General features: G+C 42.0%; 1 protein-coding gene across 1 annotated transcript in view; it reads right to left on the minus strand.

Moving 5' to 3' along the window:
* Window positions 1-13558, minus strand: part of Fgfr2 (fibroblast growth factor receptor 2) — a gene marked incomplete in the record, with an annotated part of 105811 nt that overhangs the window by 51891 nt on the left and 40362 nt on the right. Inside the window, 1 exon segment of the mRNA XM_005412181.2 lies at window positions 3463-3586. Within this exon segment, the coding sequence (XP_005412238.2) occupies window positions 3463-3586 (124 nt within the window).

Below are 13558 nucleotides of genomic sequence, written 5' to 3' on the forward strand. Positions count from 1 at the left end.
GAATACACATTGAAGAAGGTTACATGAAGGTAGAGGCAGAGAGTGGAGGGATACATCCCCAAGGATTGTTGACTGGAAACTGTGACAAAGGCATGACACCTGGCAGCACCTTGATCTGAACTTCTAGGCTCCATAGCTATAAGCAAAAGCATGTGTGCTATTTTAAGCCAATGAATGTGGAGTCATTTGTTACAGCAGATAGAGAAAACTAATACAACCATCACAGGAATGAGGAAAGCATTATCATTTCCATGTTACTGATGGTAAAAAAGAAGTGCAAAAGAGCTAAGTAGCTTGTCCCGATTCAGCCTGTGCCCAGATGTGTCCTCTGACATACCTGCTGCCCCTATCAACAAGCACATGAATCTCAGTGCCCTCATAGTCAGACACAAGGGAAGAGTTAATGGCTCATCCTAGGTGTGGTTTCTTGGTGGCAGGGCCCCATAAAATCCAGGACATCAGCAACCCTCACTGATGAACCCCGGCAAAGACTTAGCACCTCCTGCAGCCTGCTACTTTAGGGCAGCCTGTTTTATTATTGCTACAATTACTGAGATGTGGAGCTTCACACTACTTTTCCCTTGCAGTAAATGGCCAAAAAGTAATGGTGTCAATTTTAATGAGGATCAAGCAAGTCTCCTAAAAGGGCTCCAATAAACAAAAGCATTTCTCTCGCACACAACAATGGCTTGCTGTTTAATTCCAGAACACAGGAATGTCACTTAAATTACACGGGTTTTACATTAAAGTGCTTATGGGGATGCCTTTCCAGGGAAGAATTTCAACAAAAAGATCTCACCCATTCTGATGCTTCCTAATATCTGAACCACAAGTCTATGTAGCATAGCAACAAAAATAAAACCTCAGAGAATGTGAGCAAGAACAGGACCTCATTTTCACTGAGAAAGAGGTTCTGATTCTCTGTGAAACAGAGATGTAGCTTAGAGGCTGTTATCACCCAGCAATATATTAAATTTAGGCCTGAGGGCCACGAGAAATTCACTGTTTAAGCCTGTATCTTTTCTGTTTCCACTTGCCGAGATGTTCAGAATGACTGCCAGCCCTGTAATTCCACGAGACTCTTTAGCTGACTCAATTCTTATTTTATTAGTGCTTCTCAAAGCAATTACTAGAGTTTTGAGCAAAGATGAGAGTATTTCACACCTCCATCTTTACTGAAAATGTCTTATACTCCAGTGACTTTTGGCTTCTATTTATAAAGACGGTTCAAGGCTTGGAAAATTATTGGAGTCAAGCTTTAATGGATATTCCCAACCAGCATTGTGTCATTATTGGCCCGCGTTTGGCTGGGCGATCTCCCAAGTTTGTGACATAATCAGGCCTCTCTCTGCATTACCCCATACACTCCACGCTCCCTCTACATCACACTACTGAATCATACCCTCTTTTCAACAAGACTGATTGCCAGGGGATTAACATTAGACAGCACAGTTCCATTATTCAGCAGCCCAATTCAAATCCCTACCCTAAACTCTAAGACAGATTTCAGGGCTTCATGGGGATGAGCTGCCAGAAAGCTCAGAGAGGAGGTGGGGCAAGGGACTTTTGGATGTTTTACATAACAGCTCCACATTAAACCTGCTGTAAGCAAGAGCCCAGGTTTGGAATGGCAGGGACAGGACTCTACATTTCCTGGAATGGTCCCAGCAGTCTCAATGAATAATTTCCAAGCCTATGCAAAGCCATAATCCCAAAAGATTGCTTTAGCACAATTATTTTTTCCCACAATAAATTACTTAATTTCAAAATTAGATATTTAGAACTTCTAGCCCAAAGCTGAACTGTCTTTCCTTATATGGAAACATGTCACATCAAATGCCGTACACACAAAGCCCCAAGTAAATTGTCAAATTCCAAGTCGTGTGCTCTTTGAGGAGTGGACTTCTAGTGCCTCGATGCCAAAAGAGACGTTACCTATTTTGTTCTCGTATTTAAGGGTGTTACTGCTCTCTGTGTTTGTTTTGAAAATACTTAAACACAGTAATCCTAAGAAACATACCACAAATATCTCTCAGAGAAAAAGAGGTCTCAAAACTCATTCTTTTATGAATACCAAGGCCTATCAAATTTCATATCAAGACTTATGTATAACTCAAATGTTCAAATAAATATTCTTTCCACTGAACACTTGTATACAAATAGGAGTAAAGACCATAGCATGCTTTCTAAGGCCGTGTGTCTTGTGAATGGAGCTTCATGTAACTTGACACAAAATCAAAATGGTTTTGTGTTTTGTTTTCAGTTAAACTAAACCTATATAATTTGGTTAATCCAGTTTTTGGCAAGGTTTTTAGTGGCTCTTTGGGCAATCCAAATATCTATGGAATCTCTTTCTTCAAAGAAGTTATATTTTATGAAAGGGGAAAGAAAAACCCATAAGTGAGATAATGCTGGGGCAGATGCGTGGGAAATGATGGAGGAGAGACTTGTTTATCGAGCACAGTGGGTGGGCATGTGTTTCTGGCATTACCTACAGTCACATTAAAGCAAAATAAATTCTCCTAAGCTACGTGTTAAATCTAAGTCGGTAACCTACATGTAGGGAAGAACACATTAATCAGGTGACCCAAAGAAACGGTCCAAAAACAGGCAGCACATTGAGGTTATGACAGGTGACAAGTTAGAGAACGAACAGCTCCAACACAGAAGAGCTCTTAACCCACCACCCCTGCATAACGAGACGTACATTAGGAGCAGATCCACATACTGGCAATTTTCCAACACAGAAACACCTTTTCTTCATCAGTTACAGTAAAAACCCATCCCAACAGGCAAAACTTGGGAAGAAATTTGGGTTTCCAAGACAACAACCTATGTGATCTTTAAGACGTCTAACTAAAATGGCTTACTTCTATGCACTCTGACAAAAACGTACTTATAAACTCATATGTGTGGTTCCTTTTCACAGAGAAAATACCTTCCAGGAATAGACACTGAACTGGCAGTGTCTAACAAATTTCTTCCTATGGAACTGAAGGGCCCCTTGATGTTGACCGCTTCATAGCCAGCTATCAGCTCAGTCATTCTAATACCTTTTTCTTTACTCTTCAGCCTGTATGATACAGTTGCCTTTCTTTAGGTAATTTTACCTCTCTTCTAAAAAATAAAGTCCTGCTACATTCTATCTGACCCCTTTACCCTGCACACATTTTTCAGAGTAATCTCAGCTTCCAGACCTCTTACACATGTCCCTCTTACAAAAAATGATGCCTGAGATCCAAGAGGATCTTGCAAAACCCAGAAAGCCTGGCTAATCAGGACACAGAGCCATGTCAGTGACAGGAGAATCCTTCTCAAATGACAGCTTGCATGTAGAAAGAATGAAAACAAACCAATTCTCCTTAAACACTTGGGACAAACAAGATGCACTTTCATGGTTTCAAATAACTGAAGCTAGAACAGACAAGTGCACAGCTGCCACACGCGGGGAAGCAAACTCACCAACGACATCGAGGTGATACGTGTGATTGATGGAGCCGTATTCATTCTCTACCACGCAGGTATAATTGCCTTTGTCAGATGGGACCACACTTTCCATAATAAGGCTCCAGTGCTGGTTTCGTACCTGAAAAGATAAAAGTAAAGGTAGTTATTTAATCACCTTAGCACAGAATGCCAGATCATTTGCTTTCTTAATTTCAAATGTACGTGGTTAGGACTGGGAGATAGCTCAGTGGTGGAAAACATGCTTAATATGTGCACTGCCCTGAGTTTAATCTCTGGCACCAAAAGGGAAAAAAAAGGAGGAAAAGAAGGAGAAGAAGCTGGGCAAGGTAGGGAAGGTAGAAAAGAATTGCCTGCACTCTAAATTGTCCTCATAATTAATGTGAAAACCCTGATCATCATAGGAAGAACTATGAGGCAGAGACTGACACATTGAGATGTGCAGTGGTATTCAGGGATATTACAGTGGGTGTGCCACTGTCATGGGTTTGAGGAATGAATCCTCCAGGACAACCCAAGTGATAGGAAATCCACACAGTATCAATGCTCCTGAGCAGTGAGCTACCAGGTCACTCATCCACTGGGACTCCTCAGCCCCCATATCACCCAGGAACCACATAGAGTCACACTAGTAAGTACTAACTGCGTCAGGCATTGCCTTGAATGCTCCCTCCTGCCTTAGATAATGTAATTCTCCCACAGAGCGCATGAGGCAAGCACTTTTATTGTTCCTGGAGTTTTCTTGTTTGAAAGCCCTTCATTTCTTTCTTCACGGCTCGCATATGCTCTCTGGAAGTCTCAAGACATCTCAAGTGGAAACACAGATCTGGCCATCCCATCCCTGGTGGTGGCTGACTAGATCTTACATGTTCCTGATATACTCAGAATTCCAAATATGGGAGCAATGAATCCATACAAAATTTAAGTTATAGATCCATCTGTGTGCAGTGCTTGAGACTTTGCAAAGAGAAGAAGCACATGTAAAATAACCTCGTGTGACTCCGACCCACAGTTCTGTCAATATGCAAACAGACTGGACTCTAATGCTCTCACCTTGCTTTTAAAATGTTTCAGGAGACTCGTGCTTTTTAACAAGTATATGTTTTTATTACCAGGACAAGATGCAAATTTCAGCATCATTCTAGAATTCAGAGATTTAATACTTCTTTCCAAAATCATTCTTAGATTTCGAAAAAGGCATTCCAGGGCCTGGGGATTTAGCTCAGCAGCACAGCACCTGCCTGGCAAGTGCAAGGTCGTGAGTTCAATTCCTGGTACCGGAAACCACCACCCCCGCAAAAAAAAAGAAAAGAAAAAGGCATTCCAGGGAATGCAAAGAAAAAGTAATAAAAAGCCCAGGCCTAGTAATCACCAACTATCATTTCAGGAACCTCACCTGACCTTCTGAATGATGCCCTGAGTACTTCAAGTGTTTGCAGCCTTAATCACACAAAACCCGATAATACAAGCGGAACCTTCATAAGCACATGAGTGATCCAAAGAACTAAACTAGAGAATGAAGCAAATCACCTCACAAGTGCTCCATTACAAAAACAGGAGGGCAGGGTCAGCAGGCCCAGTGATCAGCCTGCCAGAGGAGAGAGACTGTATGAGCTCACTCCAGCACCATGGCTTTCAAGTCAGTTACTCTATTCTATGCAATCCATGACTACAGAGTACAGTTATAGCTGTTGAAGTCAAAAACAAGATCACCACTCATCGCTGATCATGAAGGATTGCTGAGTGAAGGCCAGACCCTTCTAACAGAGCACAAGCAGTAAGGTAAACACGAGTTCTAGAGCCTGGCATGGTAGCACACACCTGTAATCCCACTCTCTCAGAGGTTGATGCAGGGAGATGGCCAGTTGGAGCCCAGCCTGAGCAGCTTAGTGAGGCCCTGTCTCAAAATAAAAAATAACAAGAGAGTGTACAGTACAAAGGCCCTAGGTTCAAAAAGAACGACCTGTAGGCAGTCGCCCTACTCAGCTGCCACCTGACCTCTAAACAATCATGGAGGTTGTCTCAGAGTTCAACATTATGGAGGTGGTGACAGGAAAACTGATTCTCACTGTTATGAGATACGTATCTAGCAGTAAAATGGATCTGAGGCCATCTGCTCTACAACAGAGAAGGTCTGTTCTCACAGAAGATTCGCCTTGTGCTTTGACTGGGTCACAACCTGGAGGAGAACCAACACATGGGCCAGGTATTCCCTTAGGAGAGAAGCCTCCCATGCATGAGTACTCTGAAGGAGGTATGGATACCAAATTTTCCAGTAAGTACTAAGAGAACTTTCTATACACTGGCCTCTGGGTGCTACTTGGAGCTGCAATGCACAGAGCATGGGAGAGGCAGACCCTACCTCCTTGACTTAACTGGAGGCAGATAGGACCACAAGGAGGTACCCACAAGGTGAGTATCTTACCCTAAACTGTCAGGGATGTAGAAGTGGCCTTCTCATCATCTCTGAGGGACCTGTCACATGAAGGGTAACTTTGGGATGCTGCCACAGGTCCCAACGTCACCAAGCCATGTAATCCAGCATTTAGCCCTGCTGTAAATATTCAGTTCTTTGAGTCCCCGCTCAAATGTCAAGCGCCTAAGCCCTTAATCACAGCAGTGCCTCTCTCTGGACCCCATTCAAACTGTCAATGTCTTTCTTGCGCCTGGATCCAGATTTGGCACACAGCGTATTCCAAATGGAACTGAACCTGAACCACATGGGGAGGGAACATCATCTGCCTCAGCCCAAGACATTAAATACTGGCATATGCAGCCCAGCCTGGCAGCTGCCGTTTCTGTCCCAAAGGAATATGGCCAGCTCCAGTCTCTTGCTGGAGGTATGGCATTCTATACAAGGTTCCTCTTCAAGGGAACATGCTCCCTGAATACTGGAAGGATGCACTACAAATATTAATGAGTTAACACTGACTGATAAAATGCTTTCTGATGAGGAGTATATTTACTGAAGAGGATGTTTTCACCCTTCTAGAACCTTGGTACTCAATCAATACTGCCCCATGCGATGCTGTTAATATTTATTTTCTTACACCACTGTGCCAGTATTTGACTTCTTGACATACCACCCATCCCAAACTATGAGCTGTGGCATTTTCCAAATGGACATCCTTAGAAGCTGCCAACAGTAGGACTTCTGACACTTTTGTAATTGCCTACTGGTAATCAGTGGCTACTTAATAGCAAGCTAAGTGAATGGAACAATAACTCTATAAAAATGGGAAACAAAGGTGTAGTTTCAGGGTTTACTAAATCACTATGTTTCTGTATCAACCTTCAGTGTAAACATAAGAGACTACTCTTCCAACAAAAATGTAAGACACGTCCTCCAATGTGTCATTGTTGGTTTGTTTAACTTCCCAGATTTTCAGTGCTACAATTATTTTGGCCAGTTAAAAGGCTTGTACACCACCTTTGCTTTCAAAGAACAGGAACTGTAAATAACCAATAAACATATGAAAAGATGCTTAACCTCATTAACAATCAGGGAGATGCAAATGAAAGCAAGAATAATGAGACGCTGCTATTCACCAGCTGATTAACAAAAATAAGGAAGATCCTGTCATTCAGTGCTTGGTGAAAATGGAGGTAAATATGGACTTAAATTGAAAATAGGAACAGAAATGGAGAAAAAAAATTTTGGTAAAGTAATTTGGTGGCACCATTCAAGTTAGTAACACATATATTTTGGCCAAGTTAATACCACTGCTAGGAAATCTGGCCTGCAGAAAATAACAATTCCTTCACAGCACATGAGCAAAACTTCAAGTACTCTTCATCACGAGATAATGGAATCCACCAAGGAGACTTAGCAGGGGATGTAGCTCAATGGCAGAGCACGCTGCCCAGAATGTGCAAGGCCCTAGGTTCAATACACGCACACAAAAGTCATTAATAATGTACAGTTCATCCTATATAACTTAATGGAGGGTTCATTATAACTAAACCATATATAGTCACTAGAATAAGGTATTCTTATGTTCAGAACTGGTAAGATATGATTATATAGTATTTGATAGAAGAAAAAAGTTAGAAGACAAGAAAGTACACTCATGATTCCAATTTATAAAATGATACAAACACACACAGCACACCCCTGATGCTACAAGCATGGCAATATGAACAAGCCTAAATTCAAAACGAAAATATGCCACAGTATCAGCACCATATTTTACATAATTAAATGGAAGGATTATGAATATTGTTTACTCTTTTTTTGCACTTTCCAAACTTAAACAGAAATTTCATATGCAACAAAAAGTAACACAAAACAATGCCACAGCCACCCATAGGGTATTAGATCCTAGGCTACAGAACCCTTGCATTTGTAACTCTCTAGCTAACCAAACACAAAAGGGAAGAGATAGCCTGCACCAACCAACACATATACAATTCTGTTTCCTTTCCTGCCGTGGTCAAATCTTTGTGAAATTCATCATTACATTCCATCTCCCAAGTAACAGAATTAGAGTACATGGGGCTTCAAAACTATGTTGCCTAAAATCTTTTTAAAATAACATTTCAATATTGAAACAAAGCAGACTGAAGCTAGGGGCCTGAATTCTCTTGTACAAAAAGTAGATTCTACAAACATTCCAAACCCGGTCAATGCAAAGACAAAAGGTGGCCCAGACAGGTTTTTTCACAATTCTTCTGTTACCCAAATCTCTCAACATACCTGTTAAATCCCCAGCTACCTTCGGGTGACAACTGGGAATGTAGATTTCATTTCTGTGCCACCAAAAACACACAGGTGAAAAGTCAAAGGCCAAAGACCCAAGCTGTCGCCTGGATGTTTGATTTCCACATTGCAAAAAATATTCAGACATTTCCAAATACCCAGGTGTTCGATAATAAGTGGAACAAACACCCAGAGGCCATACTCTGTGCCAGGTCCAACACTGTGCCTATGTGATGGTGACATGCTGCCCATGACTTCTTTCACCAGTACCAGGGCCCAATTCACACAGGTAGACAGCAACTCCTTGTAACGCTTTGCCTTCGGGAAGGCAGCCCACGAACTAAGGTTCAACACAGGCCAGTTCTTAAAGTGCATAAAATTTTTCTAACTCATTCCCAAACTCCACTTCCAGCAGGAGCCTGGGGACTCCAACCTATCCCTTCCTCACACATTTGCACAAGCTGGGCTTGCATATGTCAAGGACCGTGGCATTTGCAGCTGCTTATCACACAGATGTGAAGGCAAACACCTGTTAATGCTTAAACTCCACACTGACAGAAGTTTGCTTTTAAGGAGGTGTCCAGAGAACAGGGCTGGGCCAGCTGATCATCTAGGATGGTGACTGTGAACCTTTCAGAGACTGAGTGCCCAAACTGCAACCCAAAACCCACTTACTTATCGCTAAGTGCCAACACTGCACTTAAACCCGAACACTGAGGTTTCAGTTTAGAAAAACAACTCAAACATTAACATCTTTCATTTTAAAAGAAAAATAAATAAGATGTGTACACAGGTTTGCCACCACTGATCTAGGACCTGTGCCAGAAACTCTTGCCTCCACTCAGTAAACAAGGATCTTTCCAGAGGAGGCGGAAAGTGAATCCCGAAACAAAAGTCTGTTCTCTCGGATGCCCATTGCCCGAAGATGCTCACAAGGTGAGTGACAGCAAGACATCCACCACCTTATGAATTTGGCCCTCTGAATATCGCATGACCTTCCTCAAAAAGCTAAACAGAGAACTGATGTATGACCCAATGATTCCATTACTAGGCATATACCCACAGGAAATGAAAGTAAGGACAATACTTGTGCACCAAATGCAGAATTATTCACAACAGCCAAACAATCCCAGTGTCCATCAACAGATGAATATTTAAAATGTGGTACAGTATAGCCACACCATGGAATTCAACCATAACAGTGCATTTTTGTGATCATGATATCTCCCCTGCCAGGTAAGTATTGCATTTTTGATTCATGCTATAACATAGATGATCCAGGAATATACAATGTTATGGAAATAAGCCAGGCACAAAAGGACAAACAGCCTATGATTTCACTTACATGAGTTACTTAGAATAGGCAAATTCATAGACAAAAAGCAGCACTGAGAATCTCAAGGATTACAGGAGAGACAATAGGGAATAACTGTTTAAATGCAGAGATGGGGCTAGGGATTTAGCTCAGTGGCAAAGCGCCTGCCTGGCAAGTGCAAGGTCATGAGTTCGGTTCCTGGTACCGGAGAAAAACCAAAAAAAAATAAAAAAAACAAATAAATGCAGAGATGACCAAATAAAACAGTGGTGGTTGCACAACATTCAGAATATAAGTCTACTGAAGTTAAAAGTGACTTAAATGGTAAATTTTATAGTATGGTTATTTTACCACAATAAAAATAAATAACCCACACATGTCATAGAAGTTGGGACAGCAGCATCACACCCCAACGCTGTTCTCAACAGTATTCCTTGGGCTAAAATATATTTGCACGCTCTTGGGGAGGTGTTACTTCTACTGTGATTCTGACTTAGCAGTAATAGTGTTTTTATACAACACTGGAGCCACATTTGAAGGAAGCCACTTATCGAAAGCATGAGCTAGAGTAAAACCACCCGGGTCAGGCGGCAGCACTGCCACCATAAGGTATAGGACAAGCTATCATCACAAAACATGACAATGCTCACCTAGCTCTTAGGCTGTGAGAGAACTCAGTGCCATTCATGTAAGGGAGGCACTTGGCAATGTCACGATACAGCCAAACAGAAAGTTGCCTGATACCAGAATACTCTTGTCCCCATCAAAGAACACTCAATCTGGGATTAAAGCTGAAGGTGGCTTGGCTGAGGAAAAAAACCTCAGTAAACTACAAATAGATTAATACAGATTGAGCATCCCTTATCCAAAATGCTTAGGATCAGAAGTGTTGAAGATTTCAGGGTTCTTTTTCCAGATTTTGGAATACGTGCATATGCACAGTGAGGAATTTTGAGGCCCAAGTGTAAACATGAAATTCACTTATGCTTCCTATATGCTTTATGCACATAGCCTGAAGGTAATTTTACACAATATTTTCAGTGTTCCTCCATTTTGACTTCGACTTATCTCATGAGGTCATGTGTGAAATCTTCCACCTATAGCATCATGTCAGCACTCAAAAAATGTCAGGTTTTAGAGTATTTCAGATTTTGGATCTCAGGATTAGAAATGGCCAACCTGTTAGTATGTCAGTATGACTTTCTCCCTAACACTTGCAGGGCTGAGGATGTAGGTCAGTGGTGAAGCGCCCTTGCCTAGCATGTGTGAGACCCTGGGCTTGATTCCTGGCAAAACATACATACACACATGCACATGCACGCACGCACACATTTCCACTGAAAATTTTTTTTCAAATGACATCTAAGTAACCTAGAAAATGTGAATATAACCTATGCATCAAAACAACCAGCTTGGTAGTGATTATAATGAAAGTTGTTCCTTCTTAAATGTGAAATATGGCTCACACATTTTAAATTGTCTCTTCCTACATGTGAGATATGGTTAGAAATGAATAGTCCTCATTCAACAAGTCCTTTGCTCTCTGCTGAGGGGTTTCATGGGAATTCGAACTTTAGGAGACTTAGACCTGTGGGCTTTTTGCTGATTTCACAGCCACGTTGAGGAAGGCTTTGTCTTGTGATCTCTAGTTTTTGTTGCTGATTTTGTTGAGGTTTTTTTGTGGAGAGGGGTCTTTTAAAGACAGGGTTTTCACTATGGAGTTCGGGCTGGACTGTAACTCATTTTGTAGCCCAGGCTGGCCTTGAACTTGAAGCAATTCTCCTACCTCAGCCTTCCGAGTGCTGGGATTACAGGTATGTGTGCCACCACGCCCGGCTTATGATCTCTTGGTCTCTGTTAAATACTGAGAAGTGACATGAAAGATGGTTTTTAACCATCTATGCCTGAGTTATTACCTAAAAATGAAGTGGTCTATTATGCAGTTATCTTCTTGCTTTTTTGCATTATTTGCAATAACTATTCAAAGCCCTGTGAACTATCTAGCCAAGAAGGTAATCTTGTATTTTAAGTAAATCTGTGCTGTTGTTTAAGATGAAAAATGGCTATTGGTGCACCATGGCTTAGCAATTAAATCACAGTTCATAGAGTGAGAAGGGATCAGACATCCAGGATTGCCCAATCTTCTCGTTTTAAGGTAAGAGATCTGAGGCACAAAGAGCTTAAAAAACGGTCCCTGGTCAAAACGGATGTAAAAAATCTAGGAATAAGCACCATTAGCAAGACAGAGTCATGCTTCAAGTCAAGCTTTACTACTATATTAAATTAATTACATCTTAGTAACATTCAACTAGCCTCTGCACAGACACTAAAGAAAATAATAATCTGACTCTTAATCACCTAAGGAGGGCTCAGCAGGAACTCTGTGATAAATAAGCCTGAGCCACAGAACTCCAAACAGTTCCACAGGTCATTTTCATTAAAATGAGCTTTCTGTGCCATTTCATAATTCTCTTTGACTTCACTTTGGTCTTCTGTTTTCCCTTCACTGGTCCCATGCGCACACCACTCCAGGCAAGCTGTCATGTGGCAGAGACGAGCCCCGGTGCCCACAAACAGGCAAAAAGAGCTGGATGGATGGCTCGGGCGTCAAAGCACAACCCAGTTTAGGAAATGAGCAGATTTCTGAAACAGAAGGAAAACCCACAGAAATAACAAACCTTTGTAGAAAGTGTCAGGTCTCTGCTCTGGAAAACGATTCCTTGGAAAACCTGACACTTTACTTCACTTGTGACAAAAAGGATTCAGAGAAGTAGATCGCTGAGGCGGCAGGACCTCTGTGCTTCAATTAGGTCTCTGCTTTTAAAGAAGGAAGTGCCGTGGAAAGAAAATTACACATCGCACCGTATAGCTCTCTCAGGTCTAATGCTCAGAGGTACATTTCTTTGAAAGTTTATGTTAGGTAATGGAGAAAATATCAGAAGGAAAGACCCATATCAGGGCCCACGTTCCTCCCATGCTGCCCCGTTCAGGCCCTGCCCAGGGCTGTGAGCATAAAGCACACCAGACAAGAAGCTGGCCCTGAGTGGGGCGCCTGGCCCATGGGTGAGTGTGGCTTGGGGGACCTTCCCACGGCGTCCCGCCTGATTCCTGGGGCTGGTTTAACATAACCCCTTCAGATGGATTGATGCTTAGACAACTGCATTTTCCCAGGAGATAAGAGCTCCAGTTTTTCCTTTTCAAGTCCCAGCGCTTCTGGGTTAGAATTTCTGAGTTTCCAGGCTTTCCAAAATGAACGTCCAGGGCCACCACTGTTGTGCAAGCCCCTTATGCAACCACTTGCATTTGAGAGGCTCACCTCCCTCCCAGGCCACCTCACTGCACTGTCCAGCCTCCTCACCAGGGAAAGCCTAGAAGGACAAGCAGCAGGGCCCAAGCCCACCAGGCAGAATCCTGCATTCCCAAGGCGGAGAACGCTCCTCCCTTTACCTTTTTTTTTCTTTAAAGCAAAATATATGTAAGATTTTTGTCCTCACACATTCTATTTCTCTTTCCCTCCAGAAATGGCTCAGACCTAAACCAAGAGAAGCGCTCGGGTCATGTGTGTCCTTGTGGGCTGGAGATTTCTGCAGAGGGCTTGTTGTTTTGCTTTGAGAACGAACTGTAGGTGCTCTTTGCTTAGCAGAATGTCATAAATAATTAAAGCTGAACTGCACCTGTTCAAAATCAAGCAGCATTTCCCTATTAAGCCCCCCTCAGTCTTCCTAGCATATTTGTAATCACTAATTCAGATTTGCAGAAAGCTCCTTACCCATCATAATGATGTTGTTCTTATTTATTCTGAGATTGGGAGTCCCTGGGGGTTCCTGAGCTCGCTGTACTTATTTACAAGACTATCTTAATTGACAGAATCAGTTAACCACCAGGATTTTGACCACTCTTCTACTTAAACTGCATTTAAATAAATCATTGAAGCTGCATTCATTACCAGAGTTTTCAATGAGTATAGTTGATGGTTAAAATAATCCCAGGAGCCACAGATTTAGTGCCTTATCTCTTCTTTCCAACCACTGTAACATAATGAAATCTCTGCCTATCCATTACTTTCAAAAAATATTTTT

Source organism: Chinchilla lanigera, unplaced genomic scaffold (genome assembly GCF_000276665.1).
Source record: "Chinchilla lanigera isolate Chin_1 unplaced genomic scaffold, ChiLan1.0 scaffold00150, whole genome shotgun sequence".
Lineage (NCBI taxonomy): Eukaryota > Metazoa > Chordata > Mammalia > Rodentia > Chinchillidae > Chinchilla > Chinchilla lanigera.